We start from the raw sequence: 15,968 nt of genomic DNA, 5'->3' as shown, positions 1-15,968 counted from the left end.
GAAATTCAAGTTAGAAAACTCTCGATCTGATACCAATTTAGATGCTGCCTTCAGCAATCCAGTTTCATTAAGCAAATATTACATAGACATCGATCTGAATAGCCTAATTGGAAACCACATTTCTTGGGAAGGGCCGCTAATTTGTTTAGCCATCTCGTCGAAAATCAACTGGACGACTACCCAAGGATACTATACACCATTTTTCTGCATTGCGCAAGCTAGAAAATATATCACGATAGCCAAAATCAGCAGCAATGCGGACAGTCGTGTTATTACAACATTAGAACTCAAATAAATTTACAGTGCTCGGAAGTCCGACAACTAGCAATTGTTAAAAAATTAGTGACCCGATGCAACTGATCATCAAGAGAAAGTACCTCCCAATATGTGACTTGAAGAACGGTACTGAACCTCTCAAATGACACAGAGAATTGGCAGGGTCAACGAATAGACAAGTCGCAAGCTATGAAGAACGCTATTGAATCTCTCAAACATTACCCGCAGAATCTGTGGGTGTTGTGGTGCCTATATTTCTTTACCCCGTTAAGGGTTGTCACTATGATGGAAAAAAGGATCTTGAATATACAACAAACGCAAGCTCCTGAAATCACTTTCTCCTCCGCCACCAGTCTGGTATTTTCAACCTTTGGATTCTATGTACAGAGAGTTTGACAGCAGAGAGCTTGTGCTTCACCTGTCTCCATAGCATATTGACTGCATCCTCTTTCTCTGGGGGGTAATTGAATTCAAAATGGTGGGAGATATTCTTAAGTGTCCTCCACATTTCAATCCATCTCTCCTTTGAAACATTACGGAGCTGATTAACCATGTAATCAGGTTTCAAAGCCTCTTTGAATGAGAAGAATAGTGAGAATTTGGTGTAGTCAATTTCATCCTCAAACGGGAGCTCAATTTCATCACTCACGATGACAGGAACACAGTGGCTCACAATAGCATCAAATAGGCGACAAGATGAAGGAGTGTCTCCAGCAGGATGCAGACAGAATTTTGATAAACGCATCCGTTGCGTAGACTGAGATAACAGAAAGACAAACGAACGAGAAACATTAGAAGTTATATTTATACATTAATAAATGAATCATTCCTCAAACTTCTGATGGCTACCAAAAAAATCCTCCTATGCCAATGGAAAGTTATCCATCCGAAGGAAAAAGCAGATCACATAAATGTAAGTTTCCAACCTTCCATGCACCCTCAACCTTCCCGTCTTCTTTATGTGAGGGCATATATTAAAAACCTTCTTGAATAAACTTAAAAGTAAGGAATTTATTCTTGCGATCATTGCATTAGATATTCAGATAGAAAGTACAAGTAGGGGGACTACGGTATGCACATAAATAGTTTTAATAAGAAGGCTAAAGATCATAAAGAAATGTAAATGATGCCAAGGACGACAAAGAATCATTTCCAGTGACTAGTGTTTAAAACCATATTTTCCAGGATAAAGAATATGCACGAAACAATATCACCTATGACCCATTATAAAACTCCATACTCAATGCATACCGATTTTATGTTCTCTCCTGTTGCAACACTTCGCTCATAGTGAACATCATCATAACCAGCTAAGACTTTTGCCAGTTTAACACGAACAATGCCTTCCTGCATATAACAAGACCGTAGATAATCAATTGTAGATCGAAGTACAAGGTTTCAAGATGGGATGCTGTTATTTCAAGCAACTTTGAAGCTAACATACATCTTTCCTGTATGTCCTTCCCTGGAAGAACAGAAGCGTAGTACGGGACTCAAATGGATCTGGACGGTCATCATCTGTAAAGGAATCCACAACATGTACGTATGGGGTGACCACATCTTTGCTCAGATTTGACATTAAATGAGGATACCTGCCAAAATCTACAACAATCTGAATTGACGCATTGACCTGTGGTCGAAGAAATCTGAAAGCATTGGGATGTGTCAAAGGGATAACATGGTCTCGCCCTCCAGATCTTTGCCAGTACTTTGATTCTCCCAAGATTTTCAATAAATCTATCTGAAATCAGAAAAAAAAAAAAAAAAAAAAAAAAAAGAAAGTTTAGTCATAACAAGACTATGGAATTCCACACAGAAAAAGGTCAATTGGAAACACCACAAGGATCTATTTGACAGTGATTTGAAAAATCTGTAGCGCTAGAGAGAGGACTTAAACTTTGAGAAGCCTGTTGACAAAGACCAAGTAAAGATAACAAGTGGAGACACATTCTAACTTACTAAAAATTGTTCTACAATTTCTTGTATAAATGAAGAAATCAAACAAGGCCCGGGTCTCGAATTCGATATGTCAGCTAAACAAGAAAATCCCAGTTTTTACATCGCATCTAAGCTCAGCTAACCACTTTAATCTCAATTTCAGCAGAAGACTCTGTTCAATTGCCTACAAAACTACAACTTAGAAATGAAACTTTCATGTCCAATACAAATAGGGTAAAGAAACTCAATCAAGCCACCGGAATTCGATGTTTTCAACGACCCAATTCAACACCCAACTATCAAATTTAAAAATCAACAGTCAAAACCCAATGTTTACCTGCAATTGGCGATCAATCCGAGTAGCCGGGTCTGTCATGTTGTGCCCATGAGTATTGAAGCTCAACGAAGAGAAAAACGGCACAAAGAACGCATCGGCCAATTCCGGATCAGAAACCCTAACCGCCTCTCTCCCGTCACCGCCATTACCGTCGAACAAAAGCGAGCCCATCATCCAGTACTCAATACTGTGCTGCCTCTTGAGCCCGGAGTTCTTTGGCCACGGAGGCCAAGTCCGGGCGGTGACAGGAGTCTGGTCGGTGCTCCGGCGGTTCATAATTCCGACGTTGAAGCGGCGCGGGAGATCGTACATGTAGACCTTGAGAGGCGGGGAGGTGGTGGCGCAGAGGGACTGGACAACCGACGGCGGCGATGAGGGGAGGAGCGGGAGGAAGTAGGATCGGATGTCGACGGTGCCGATGAAGATTGAGTAGGTGAGGAGGAGGAGGAAGGCGATGATGAGGGCGAAGGCGGCTTTTCCGTACATTTTGTGAGATCTGGCGTTTGGCATTACTGGGTGCGCGGGCAGTATAATAGTACTGGGACTCAACTGTCCGTTTGATTTGGTTAGGGAGGCAAAATCGATGCACTTTTCACGCCTTGGGCCATTGCTTTGCTTCAAGCATTCATTTGGGACTTGGGAGGAACAAAAGAAAAGAATTTTCTAGTCAGCAGTCAGTAGAGAGATTTCTTTCTTTCGAAGACACGAACTGGTACATCACTTATCACAATACAAGTGGTTGAATTATTAGAAAAAATAAGCAAAATTTTAAAATCCGAAGATCAATTTTACTCAATTTTATTTTATTCTTTATTTAGCGCTAGGCTCTTGTGCCGTTCTACTAGTGCCATGCGGTTTTTAGAATATTTCTGATTAACAATTTCCGTCATAAGTGATATTACTATAAAGAGAAAAACCCAACCATCAAGCCAATTGACTACTTACGAATCCTCGACTTTTTAAAATCATTTAAAATCCGATGTTCAAATATAATTACGTGGATTTAACATAAAAAATACAATAAAATTCCTCCAAATCCTTAAATTTTAAAAAAACTTTGAAACTTCCAAACAACCCAATCCTATTTCTATAATTTTGTATTAAAGCATCTCCAACAATATTGGCCAAGTTTATTTTAGAGAACTTTAATAAAAAACTCTTGGTATTGTTCACTTTAACGAAAAACCACATTTTTACACTAAAAAGTCAATACTGGTATTATTCACTTTACCTTTTATTTTGTCCTTATTGTTAAAACTCAAAATTTTCAAGTCATTTTCATTAATTTTCCTTTTATTTTATTGTAGCTAGCCAAATAACTCAAATGTTAATTTAGTTGTTCATCAATTCCAACAACACTAGCTATTTTATGTTAAGTTAAAATACTTTAATATTATTTTTTCATAAAAATAACAATCCAAGCCCTTTTTCTTCTCTTGAAGTTTATAAACAATGCAATTTTATAGTTTTTAACTCTCTCTCCTCCTTGTTAAATCTAGCTAGTTATTGTTCACAAAGTTAAGATAGTTAGGGATTTAGCTAGTTTGTTGGAGCTTGATTTTTCTATAATTTCTTGTTAAATTTACCCAAAAAATCTTATTAAAGCATATCCAAAGAGAATGTCAAATTCTAAGTAGAGACGCCACTATGCATATTTAACATAAAAAATCATTACAAACAAAGTATTATTTACTGACTCAATTTGAAACCTTTGTATTTTTTTTTGTCAAAGAAGTTTTTGTGATTAGAAGTCAAATTGACATTAACGCCAATTTTATTTTTGATTAGTTTAATGACGGATCCCTTCTTCCACTAGCATTTCAAACAATAAAAATTTGGTTTCAACAATTTTTCTAATAAATACAATCATTTAAAGCTTTACACTATAAAAAAACAATTGAGTTACAGAAACACAAAATTTTTGGTAGATTATAGAGGCTTTTTAGGCAAAATGATCGTGAAAATTGACATAACTTCTCCCTTTGGTTTATGAGATTTGAAATCGATAAAAGTGATCCCTGATTTTGACCACCATCCATCATTTTTGTTCTTTTGTGAAAAAAACTTTCATTAAATAAGATAAAATGACAAAATACCCTAATTTTGTCAAATTATTTTGGCTATTGTTTATTAAATTGAGGATAATTTTATTATTTTGATTCTTATTTAACAAATATTTTAATAATCAAAATAATTAATGGTGGAGAATTAGGACCACTTGTATCGAAGTTTAGAAAGCCAATCTATAATTGGCACATCACGCAGGCCACGAGTATGATGTCTTATATTTTGTCTCTTTTGAGTCCATTTTCTAATTTTTTTAACACTTGTCCCTCTATTTAACTTCATATCTAACACTGTTAAATTTTCAATTAAGTTTAATTAAAAAAATAAAAATTGAAGTTAAACAAAACAACCAAAAACCCAACAGCAACCCTTCCCAACCAACATTGTTTCGCAACCACCAACCCCCAATCTCCTCCCCACCATGCTTGTCAGCTGCATTTTCTCACCATCGGCAAGGTTTCCTTTGTTGGGGATATATGATCTAATTATAGTCCAAGCATCCTTTCTTTCTATTTATCTCTCTTCCTTTCTCTCGTCGGTGAAACCAAATCGGATCTTAGAGTCAGTGGCAGAGCCATGAATTTAAGACAATGGGGTCAAAAGTTGAGCTTCCATTATTAGACATAACAGGCCAAAAACGCAGGTCTGACGATCTATAGGTTGCCAGGTGATAGATTCATGGTGGTGGGAAGATTTAGCACGGGGAGAAGAGGTGCTGATGGAGTGATGGCTAACAAATGGAGCAACAGCTCCTGTTGGACCCTAAACTGCTTCTGGTTCCAAGGATAGACGGCAGCAAGTGGAGCTCCAATGGATGAATTGTTGCTGCATCGAAGAAGAAAGAACAAAATAAGGTTTTAGTCCCAACGGCTAGTTTTCAGTTTAAATGCTTTGTATGTGTGTGTGAGAGTGACAAGTGTACACTTCAGATTAGATCACTTAAAACCTCAATGAAGGACTATGATCAAATCTGGAGGAGAATGGGTGTAATATTTGTTTAAATTCTCTTGTCCCCCACTCTTTAAAAATGTTTTCGGAGTTGGCAATGCACCAAACCCTACAAACATTCCTTATTAAATGAAGTAATGGCAGGTGCAATTTGCACAGCCTTGTAGTCGTCCAACATCTCTGCATTATTTGTTCCATTTTTCTGTACAGTTCTAAACCCCATGAAACTAATCAAACAAACACAAACAAACTTTATCAGCTCCTTCTTCTTCTTCTTGTTTGGCCACAAGGTTATTGGGGTCAAGGAATCCCATTGCCCCCATCTTGGCTCCGCTAGTGCTTAGAGTCGTCTTCGTGTCGGTTCAAATCTCAACGTTTGTTCAATCCTTACAGATTTCACCATCGCGCGGGGTTTTCTTTATTTGCATTTATCTCTCTTCCTCCCTCTTGTCGGCAAAGACGAATTAGATATTAGAATTGTATTTGCGTCGGTTTAAATCTTGATGTTCGTCGTCGGTTCAATCCTTACAGATTTCACCAATATTCAGTTGATTAGATATCTTCCTTCAATCCCCAAATCCCAATAACTTGAAAGAATGTTTGCTAGTTCTGTAGTATGCCGATTGGCGGCAATGGGTTGTAAAGGGTGGAACTCAAAAGTTTATTCTTGGTTTTTGTATTACTTTAATTTTTGGTTTTTTTTTTAATTTAATTTTATAAAAAGTTAACAGTGTTAAATTTGAGTTAAGTCAAGAGAATACGGGTTAAAAAATTAGAAGGAGGGACACAAGAGAAACACGAAATAGGGGACAACAGGCTCGTGGCCCATATATATTGAGTGATATGTGTGTTAAAAAATTAATAATTTAAAAAATAAAATTTTTCATCACTTCTATTAAAACACGTAGTGCACCACTTATGTTTCGTCAGGATAAAAAATTTCTTCCCAACATCCCTTATTTGGGAATCGGATCCCCTCTAGATCCAACCATCCTGAGCCCACTAATTAATGAATCCAGACCAATGAAATTTGATCTAACGGCTACAAACAGGAATCTTTTAAAAATTATAATAATTATAGTTGTTGAATCAAATTTTAAAGATCAATTGATTAATGGGCTCAGATGGTTGGATCCGGAGGGGATCCGGTTCCCTTATCTGGGAAAGGTGGCTCTTTGCGTACGCAATTCCCCACTTTCCGACTTCCTTCACCTCTCCGAACCAAAAGCCACCACAACGATCACAAGTTCCCAACGTCCCGTATCTGGGGAAGGTAGTTTTTTGCGTACGCACTACCCCAACTCTCCGACTTCCTTCACCTCTCCGAACCAAAAGCCACCGCAACGATCACAAGTTCCCAACGTCCCGTATCTGGGGAAGGTAGTTCTTTGCGTACGCACTTCCCCTCTCTCCGACTTCCTTCACCTCTCCGATTCAAAAGCCACCATTTCCAATCGTCTCTTCACAAATCCGCACACCCACCAACTGCATAGAGATCGGGAAAAAATGGCGTTGGGATTTAGCTCCGGCGACGCGCCTGGCTTCAAGTTGCTGCTCATTCTGGTAGCGACGTACGGCCTCATGGCGGCGCTGGTTCACTCCGTACTGTACATGCGCTTCATCAAGCCGCTCGACATCGACGCCCCTCTCGATCGCTTCTCCGAAGCCAGAGCCGTCGAGCACGTTCGAGTGTTGGCCCATGAGATCGACGGCCGCCAGGTGAGCTCATTTTTCAATGCCCTCACTGTTTTTTCTCGATTTTTTGTTCAAATTGAAAAGAAAAACAATTTGGGATTTTTCCTGGGTTTGATTTGAATTCGCTATTGTAATTTCTATTGGAGAGATTGGGGACACGTTTTGGGTTGAGGTACTTATTTGTAATTTCCTAATTTGTTGATAGGAAGGGCGTCCTGGCTTGACCGAAGCTGCTCGGTACATTACAGGGCAGTTGGAAATGATAAAGGAGCGAGCTGGGTCCAATGTTAGGTCTGTAATACACTATAAAGATTGTTTCTTTTTTATTTATTCATTGTTTATCCGAGTTTCGTGTGGCAATGGTGCCAAAATTTTTATACTTGCAGAATTGAGATAGAAGAGTCCGTTGTTAATGGCACCTTTAATATGATGTTTTTGGGCCATGGCATTTCTCTTGGTTACAGAAACCACACAAATATTGTGATGAGGTAAACTATACACATTTTCGATTACTTTAATTTCTTGTCAATATGCTGCCGGTCTCAGTTTTGTCACTACTTATTGCTGTCGCTATATCTATTGTTTTGGTCAAAGTTTTAAGAATATTATGAGTAATGCAGTGGCATTGATGTTTTCATCTTGCTGCAGTTTAGTAAATTTCACTTCACATTACATTGTATTCAATGGCAGGATATCGTCAATACATTCACAAGACAATGAACCATCAGTTTTGTTAAATGGACATTTTGACAGTCCACTTGCTTCCCCAGGTGCTGCTGATTGCGGTTCATGTGTAGGTGTGTGGAAACAAACTTTCACTTGATTTTAACCATTTCTTGCATGTTCATGTCATTTTCTTTATTTTTCTATTCTTTTGCAGCATCAATGCTGGAAATAGCAAGGCTAATGGTGGATTCTGGATGGGTTCCTCCTCGGCCTGTTATTTTTCTTTTTAATGGGGCTGAAGAGCTTTTCTTGTTGGTAAGTTATTTCCATAATATTTAGTCTGGAAGTTATTGCATCATTTGCTACCAATCCAGGTTTTATATAGTCTCAAAAATTAATATATATATATATATATATATTTTTTTTTTAGCTTGCTATTGGCATCTGATATGTTTAAGCTCATTGGAGGTGATTTCTTATGTTATTAGGGTTCTCATGGCTTCATGAAGACACATCAATGGCGTGAGACTATTGGGGCTTTTATAAATGTGGAGGCATCAGGGACCCGCGGTCCTGGTAGGATATCATCACTTGTCAATATTACCTTCTTCAAGATGTCTAAGTTGTTTGTTTAACTTGGTAATGCTACTCCAGAGTGCATCTAGGTGTTTGTTATTGCTTTTCATTTCCCATGATAATTTGGGAGTAGTATGTCAGCTAGAATACTCAAACTACCTTGCTTGGATGACCGAGTTATAATTTAAGTTGTCTTGAAGAGATAGGATGCATTTGCTTTACAAAATATCTTTTCCAGATGATCTCTTGATGTGACCTTTATTGGCATAAGTATTCATTACATTTTGAGAGGGTGGTGCTATCCACACACCCCTTTTTACCTTCCACACACCCCCTCAATTTCCGGCCGTCGGATTGAATGAATTGAGAGGATCAAAGGACAAAAATTAACAAAGGGTTTTTGGAAGGTAAAAGGGGGTGTGTGGATAGCAATGAATTTCATTTCCAGTTTTATTGCTTAGTAAACCGAATTTTTTTTGTGCCGCAGCATTCTTTGTTGATTTCTGTACTCTTGAGTTTTGCAGATTTAGTTTGTCAATCAGGACCTGGTTCTTGGCCCTCTCAGGTCTATGCTCAATCAGCCGTATATCCTATGGCACATAGCGCAGCTCAGGTTAATGTTTTGCCTTTTCCACTACTAATTATCAATTTTGATTTTGATGTGTGCAGCTTATTCTGACTCGCTCATTCATTTGATATCTTACATTGTTGTGTTTTGTAAGTGTTTAGTTTTTCCTACTGCAAAATGCATCAGCTAACTTTTTTCGTAACTCCAGTTTCATATTAATAATGCAATTGGATAAACGGGATATTTTTACGCTATTGATTCTACCCATTACAACGTTACGATCTTCTAGTACCTTAGAATCTTTAGTGGCGATACTAATTCAGATAATATATATTTTTTTAGTTTGTCTCATTTTATAAACTGGCTTACTTCTGGATTGATTTATGTGCCATCTGCAGGATGTTTTTCCTGTCATTCCTGGAGATACAGATTTCCGTATATTTTCTCAAGATTATGGCAACATTCCAGGCTTGGATATTATCTTTCTCCTTGGTGGTTATTTTTATCATACATCCTATGATACAATGGAGAGATTATTGTATGCATTACATCTGCTATTTTGGTACATATTTACTTAATTTGATTTTTCAAACCACTTCGTCCCTAAGCACTTCCTCTGATACATTCCAATGCCTCCAGACCTGGAAGTATGCAAGCTCGGGGAGAGAATTTGGTTAGCGTAATTAAGGCCTTCACCAATTCTTCTAAGCTACAAGTTAAACATGAAAGAGAGTCGAATGCATATCACTATGACGGAGAACGTGCTGTTTTCTTTGATTATTTATCATTGTTTATGGTATGGTACCAAGCTGGTGATTTGTAGTATTTTCATGATACTGTTGATTTGACAAGTATGTGCTCGGCTGATATATGATATATGATACTCGTGCTTTCTCTCTCATGATGAGTATTACAGATTTACTATACGCGGAAGGTAGCCAGGCTACTTCACAGTATTCCTATTGCCATTTTCTTAGCTATGCCATTTTTTTCACACAAGCAGAATCGTGGGCTTGTTTCTTGGTTTTCAACTTTCTGCGATTTTACGAAAGGTAAATCCGCTACTTTTCAATGTAAATACGTTCCTTATTGCTAAGAGTCCTACTTTTGCACCCGACAAATTTGGTTCTCTACTTAGTGGGCAGAATTCATTATGTAACTTGCGTTTGTCTTCGTATTGAAATATTTGACATCTTATCAAGAATTTTCAACATTGTTGTCCAATTTGTTAATTTTGCAGGAATGATTTTCCATGCTACTGGGATTTTTCTGGCAATTGTATTTCCAATTATCTTTGCCATCCTGAGATTGCTGTTCACTAGTTGTGCTATGAATTGGTTGGTTCATGTTTGTTGAGTTCTTCCTTTATAATTTATAGTCCTGTTAGCATTGTGCTTTTACAAGATTATGAGTCTAGCTTTTAATCAATATTGAAACTTTTCAGTAGAATTTAATTACGCTCATTGATCAGACACTTTATTTCAGCAGTTAAGCTTCATATCATTGATGAAAGGGCTGCCCGTTTTAGTTTGTATGGTTTATAGTGATAACAGATAAATTTCTTTCCACTGAAATGGTGTGTCTCGCTTGGTTGAAGTTCTGGATCATAATGTAAAAAAAAAATCAAGTTAAATGTATAATTTCTAGTCCACTAGTTCTAGCTCCTACAAAAAAGAAGAGAAAAGAAATCTATCTAAGCTCCTGATATGTGTATTTTGAAGATGGAGCTTTGTTCCTTGAAACTCTCACTTACCTTTTGTGTTCAAATGCAGGTTTGCTCATCCATATTTGGCTTACTTGATGTTCGTCCCCTGCTCACTTGTTGGTATGTTGATTCCTAGAATTATTTGGAGTAGCTTTCCCCTCTCTCAAGATGCATCAGCTCTCAAGTCTTTAAAAGAGGTACTCTTATGCACCAGACAAGACCAAGTTTATCTTTTTTCCCCAATAGAAGACAATTATGGAGAAATGCTTTTTTTTTTCATTTATTGGTTGAAAAGTTATAGATTTCTTTAAAATCTCATTGATTACATTATCTGGTTTGTCAATCAGCTTGCATATAATAAGAAAATGTTTTGAAACTATGACCTACTAAGTTTAGTGTGGGCTTATATTTCTGCCTTAGAAATTAATTTGGTGGCATCATGTCTCTTTTTCAGTCTGTAGACCTATTGTCTAATGTCTGTGCAGTAATCCCAGCATGTTAAGTTAGCAAATCAATCATCATACGTCTGAATCTTGCAGGCTTTATCTGATGAAGCGAGGTTTTGGGGAGCATTTGGATTATACGCTATATCAACTTTGGTAAGTGGCATAGTTACTTTTTTCATAGTTTCACTTAAAAGTTTTATTGATCACTTAAAAGGATGAATCATGAACTTAAGATGCGTAACTCATATTTGTTTAGTTAAACCTGAGACAGCTAAAACTATTTTAGTGAAAGCAGGCTTACCTTTTGGCTGGGCTTAGCGGAGGCTTCTTGACTTTTTCAATATCTACCTCTATGCTTCCTGGATGGATTTCATACTGCTTATCAGTCAAATTATTTGGTCACCAGTCACTCAGGTACCCGTTTCCAGAGTTATTAAAGTTATAATTTAATGGGTGTTTTTGTTTGTGTGTTTCCTGTCTTACAGTTCTCGGTAACATTTTAGTCCTGTTCTCATAGTTCGAAAAGAAATTACAGTTCTTTAACAGAATATATATCATTTCTCTCAGGTCAACATTATTTTACGTGTTACCTGTACTTCCATGCCTTGCATACTCTGTATATTTTGGTGGATTTCTTGTACAATTTGTGGTTGAAAAGCTGGGTATGATGGGTGCTTTGCCACCTCCATATGGTTAGTATTTTTGAACTTTCCTTCATTACTGCTGTTATGTGTTACCTTCACATATGAGTTATTATGTTCTTCAAGTCAGTTTTTTTATTGAATCAATATATGGTGGTTTCCCATTTTTATCATAGTTGGGAGATTCAGTTCTCTATGGATACGTTGTGCTTGCAATAGAGCAAGATTATTAAGATTTTGTTGTTAAATATGGTTCATTCTGAAACTTTGAATTATGCTGCAAGTACTTTGGATTCCCGTTATTCAAGAATTCACAAAATCTTCTTTTAATCATCAGTTGCATTCTTGCAGGTTATTTTGTTCCTGATGTTGTGATGGCAACAACAGTGGGAGCTGTGACTGGTTTGTGTGTAGGCCCTCTGATACCAATCTGTGGTCGCTGGTTAGCTAGGTCATCCATTTTGCAGGTTTTGCTGCACATTAGTGTGCTAGGCTTGGCTTTGTCGTCTCAGTTCTTTCCATACAGTGTGGACGCTCCTAAGCGGATTCTTTTCCAGCATACGTTTCTTACTGCAGGTATTCAAGCTAGCAAAATGATTAAGTATAATTCCAAAATGCTTTCCTTTTGATCAGATTTATCCTAGATCCTATGCAAACAGTTTTTCTTGCGTGGCAGATGCAAATCAGGTTATGGACTCCAGCTATGATTTTTCTGTTGTAGATTCCAATTCTTTACTTTTTGTATTCAAACATGCACCGGAGGTGGCAAAGGAATTGCACATTAGTTCAGAGTTATCTTTTGAAACTGCAAAGTTATCTCAGCCGGAAAATTTTATGGTATGTAAGATTGTAATGAGTTTACGTCAATTAACTATTAAAGACAGCCTTCCATGACCTTTTTTTATATTTATACTCTAGTTCTTATCCTTGAGATTGGATCACTCATCCTAAGTATTATCCATGGTCCTCATGTCGTGCACTTAGTCATTGTTCTTTGTGTCTGATTAATCACCTGAATGATTTTTTTACTGATGAGCCTAATATGTACTCGAGATTCAAGAGCAGACCTACACTTTAGTCTTACTGTAAACCATGGATAACTTGTTCATGCAGGTCAATTGCTATGTTCAGTTAATTGTTCAACATTAATTGCGATGAAAGATTATCTGATGGCCTTTTTGTATGTATGTGCAGGGAATTTTTCCTGTGTCTTTTTTGTTCTCAAGAAGCTTGAAGTTCCCTGCAAAAAGTGACAGTATTTTGAAGCAATACAGGCAGTTCCCCCATCTGTCTACTTATGAGCCGCATACGGTTTTCATTGAGGGATCTCGCAGAGTATACTTGCAACTGTCTTTAGGGTAAGTAGAACAAACCACCACATACATGACCTACTATTGGATACTGAATAGGCTTTCAACACCGTTTTTCTGGATTCTTTTTATTAATTTCAGTTGCAAGTTTTAAAGTTTACTGTGTGATACCTTTCTGTCAGTTCCTTAAAGGAGGTTTGGGTTACCGTCCTCAACATAACAGGCCCTTTATCCAGTTGGTCATTTGCAGACAATACACTTCCAGGTAACGGAAAGTTTTTTGCGTTTTGAGTTTCTTATACACATTTACCTTTTCACATGGTGTATGCTTATGCTTGAGAAAAATTGGAACAGCTACTGTAACGAATGACGGAGGTCCACCATCATACATATGCCGGCTTAGTGGAGCTAGCTCTGAGAATTGGAACTTCTGGTTAGAGGTAAAGCTCTTTTACCTGGTGTTGGTTTATTTTCTTTACTGCTCATATCGCAAATCTCTCTGTCAGCTGCTTTAGTTTATTTTCTTTAGCTGCTCATATTGCAAATCTCTCCGTCAGCCGCTCAAGTTTGCTTGCGATAATTGCAGGCTAGGGGATCCGACGGTTTGAGGGTTGACATAGCTGTCATAGACCAATATATGGTTGACGAAACAAAGAAGCTGAGAGGCCTTTTTCCAGAGTGGGTGGATGTCGTTGCTTATTCGAGCTTCTTGTCAAGTTATATCTTCTAGTTTAGTTTTACTTTACCACCGGCAAGTCCAGAAATGCAAAAGACAAAGCGATAAATTTTTTTTTTTTGAGAAGAAACGATAACACTTCAACAAGAATTACAGAATAGTGGATAAGAAATCCACCATGTAGCAAAAGCCAAGACCTCTCAAACAGATCTGATAACAAGTAACATAACCTCAACCATAATCATTTTACGGCTGCTAACATATCCCGCACTATATGAGAAAGAGAATGATCCTTGAACTCATTCGAAACTGATGCGTGGAGGGTTGCCTAGTATCTTACTCTACCCCATAGTTCTGCTACCCCCACCCCCATTATAATCTTCAAAAACTCTTCTGTTACGCTCCAACCAAATGTTCCAAAAAACTGCCAACATCAAATAGCCCCACAAAGCTTTAGCTTTCCTCCCCTTTCCTAAAGCCTCAAAATTGGTGCTTAGAAGCTCGAAACAACCCTTTGGAATGACCCAACTAACTCTAACTTCCTGAACCAATTTCCATCACAATTGTATTGAGTAAGAACAATGGAGAAAAATATGATTAACACTCTCCTCAGATTTACACAACTGCACCAATGGGGAGAAATACAAATAAAAGGCCTTCGCCTTTGAACTTGATCACAAGTGTTGACCTTCCCAGTAGCCACAAACCACACAAGAACTTTGACCTTCAGAGGAGCTTTTGATTTCCAAATCTGAGAAAAGGGTGGAAAATGTTGCACAGTTCCATTGTTGCTCAAGAAAGAGCAATAGGTTTTGCAAGTGAACAATCTTGATAAGTCTAGTTTCCACCTTCTGTTATCCGCTCTTGATTGAATCAAACGAACATTTTCCACCTTCTGTAATAACCTAGCTGCCTCTTCTATATCCAACTCATTCAAATTTCTTCTGAAATCAAAATTCCAACTCAAAGAATGAAGAGAAAAATCCACAAAACTTGAAATGATCTGGTTATGCATTCTCAATAACAAGAATAATCTAGGATATGGCTCTTTCAATGGTCCACCTTCCAACCAATCATCCTCCCAAAACCTCACCCTCTTCCCGTTGCCCACCTCAAACTTGCAGCACTCTAGGAACGATTAAAGACCAGACGAAATATCATTCCAAGGGCTATGACTTGAAACACGCAGCGAAGGATTTGCATCCCACCCATTATCCTGCAACCTGTACTTGCTTCTTATCACCTTGTGCCAAAGAGAATTTGATTCCTTTGGGAATCTCCACAACCACTTAGCCAGTAACGCTTCATTCCAAATTCCCCACGCCTAAACCTTCTTCCTCCTCACTTTTAATAACTACCTTCCATTTCACCAAATGGTTTTTCTTTCCTTCCCCTACCCCTTCCCAAAGAAACACTTCCAGTAGTTTTTCTAGCCATCCAATCACCTTGCAAGGAATTTTGAACGAAGACATGTAATAAATTGGCAAACTTCCCAAAACAAATTGAATCCAAGTTAATCTACCACCTCTAGATAAGAAAGCCTTCTTCCAACTTTGAAGTCTTTTTTCCATCTTTTCTACAACTGGATCCCAAAAGGTAAGTGTTCTTGGCCTTCCCCCAAGAGGGAGACCCAAATACTTTATTGGTCAGCTACCCACCTCACAACCCTAGGAATCTGCCATCCTTTTAATTTTCTCACAATCTGAGATTATTCCAGCTAGAGAGCACTTTGCTTTGTTAATTTTCAAACCTGAAATAGTACAAAATAAATTGAGCAACTCTAATAAATTGTTCCAAACTTCCTCAGCCCTCGCCAAGAAAAAAAATGGTGTCATCAGCAAATTGAAGATGTGAAATCTCCACCTTTTCTTTCCCAATGCACAAACCTTTAATCAGACGATTCTCTTGTGCCTTCTGCAACAATCTACTCAAGACATCAACTAATAAGGTGAAAAGAAAAGGTGACAATGGATCACCTTGTCTCAAACCTCTTGAAGCTTTAAATTTTCCTATAGGCATCCCATTGATCAAAACTGGGAAATTTGCAAAACTTAGACAACCCTGACCCATTTCCTCCATCTATTGCCAAAGCCTTTTCATTGTAAGACTTCATCCAAAA

General features: G+C 37.8%; 2 protein-coding genes across 2 annotated transcripts; one reads left to right on the top strand and one right to left on the bottom strand.

Moving 5' to 3' along the window:
• Window positions 1-10: 10 nt before the first annotated feature.
• On the bottom strand, window positions 11-3,279 carry LOC137731104 (putative arabinosyltransferase ARAD1). Its single transcript, XM_068470184.2, has 4 exons — window positions 2,552-3,279; window positions 1,721-2,017; window positions 1,528-1,623; window positions 11-1,033 (listed from the first exon to the last, which is right to left on the bottom strand). The coding sequence occupies exons 1-4, from the start codon at window positions 3,059-3,061 to the stop codon at window positions 608-610; spliced, it is 1,329 nt and encodes a 442-aa protein (XP_068326285.2). The 5' UTR covers window positions 3,062-3,279; the 3' UTR covers window positions 11-607.
• A 3,418-nt stretch (window positions 3,280-6,697) lies between these two features.
• On the top strand, window positions 6,698-14,038 carry LOC137731101 (uncharacterized). Its single transcript, XM_068470180.2, has 21 exons — window positions 6,698-7,285; window positions 7,467-7,552; window positions 7,648-7,749; window positions 7,952-8,058; window positions 8,142-8,242; window positions 8,416-8,503; window positions 9,028-9,116; window positions 9,470-9,609; window positions 9,711-9,867; window positions 9,988-10,123; window positions 10,312-10,408; window positions 10,844-10,973; window positions 11,316-11,375; window positions 11,518-11,636; window positions 11,790-11,914; window positions 12,215-12,439; window positions 12,540-12,700; window positions 13,058-13,221; window positions 13,356-13,438; window positions 13,528-13,613; window positions 13,760-14,038. Exons 1-21 carry the CDS (start codon window positions 7,073-7,075, stop codon window positions 13,901-13,903), a joined length of 2,613 nt encoding a protein of 870 aa, XP_068326281.2. The 5' UTR covers window positions 6,698-7,072; the 3' UTR covers window positions 13,904-14,038.
• Window positions 14,039-15,968: the final 1,930 nt, after the last annotated feature.

Source organism: Pyrus communis, chromosome 16 (assembly GCF_041283825.1).
Source record: "Pyrus communis isolate YQ-2024b chromosome 16, ASM4128382v1, whole genome shotgun sequence".
Classification (NCBI taxonomy): domain Eukaryota; kingdom Viridiplantae; phylum Streptophyta; class Magnoliopsida; order Rosales; family Rosaceae; genus Pyrus; species Pyrus communis.
Note: the sequence above shows the minus strand (reverse complement) of the source record. Positions and strands in the feature narration are given on the sequence as shown.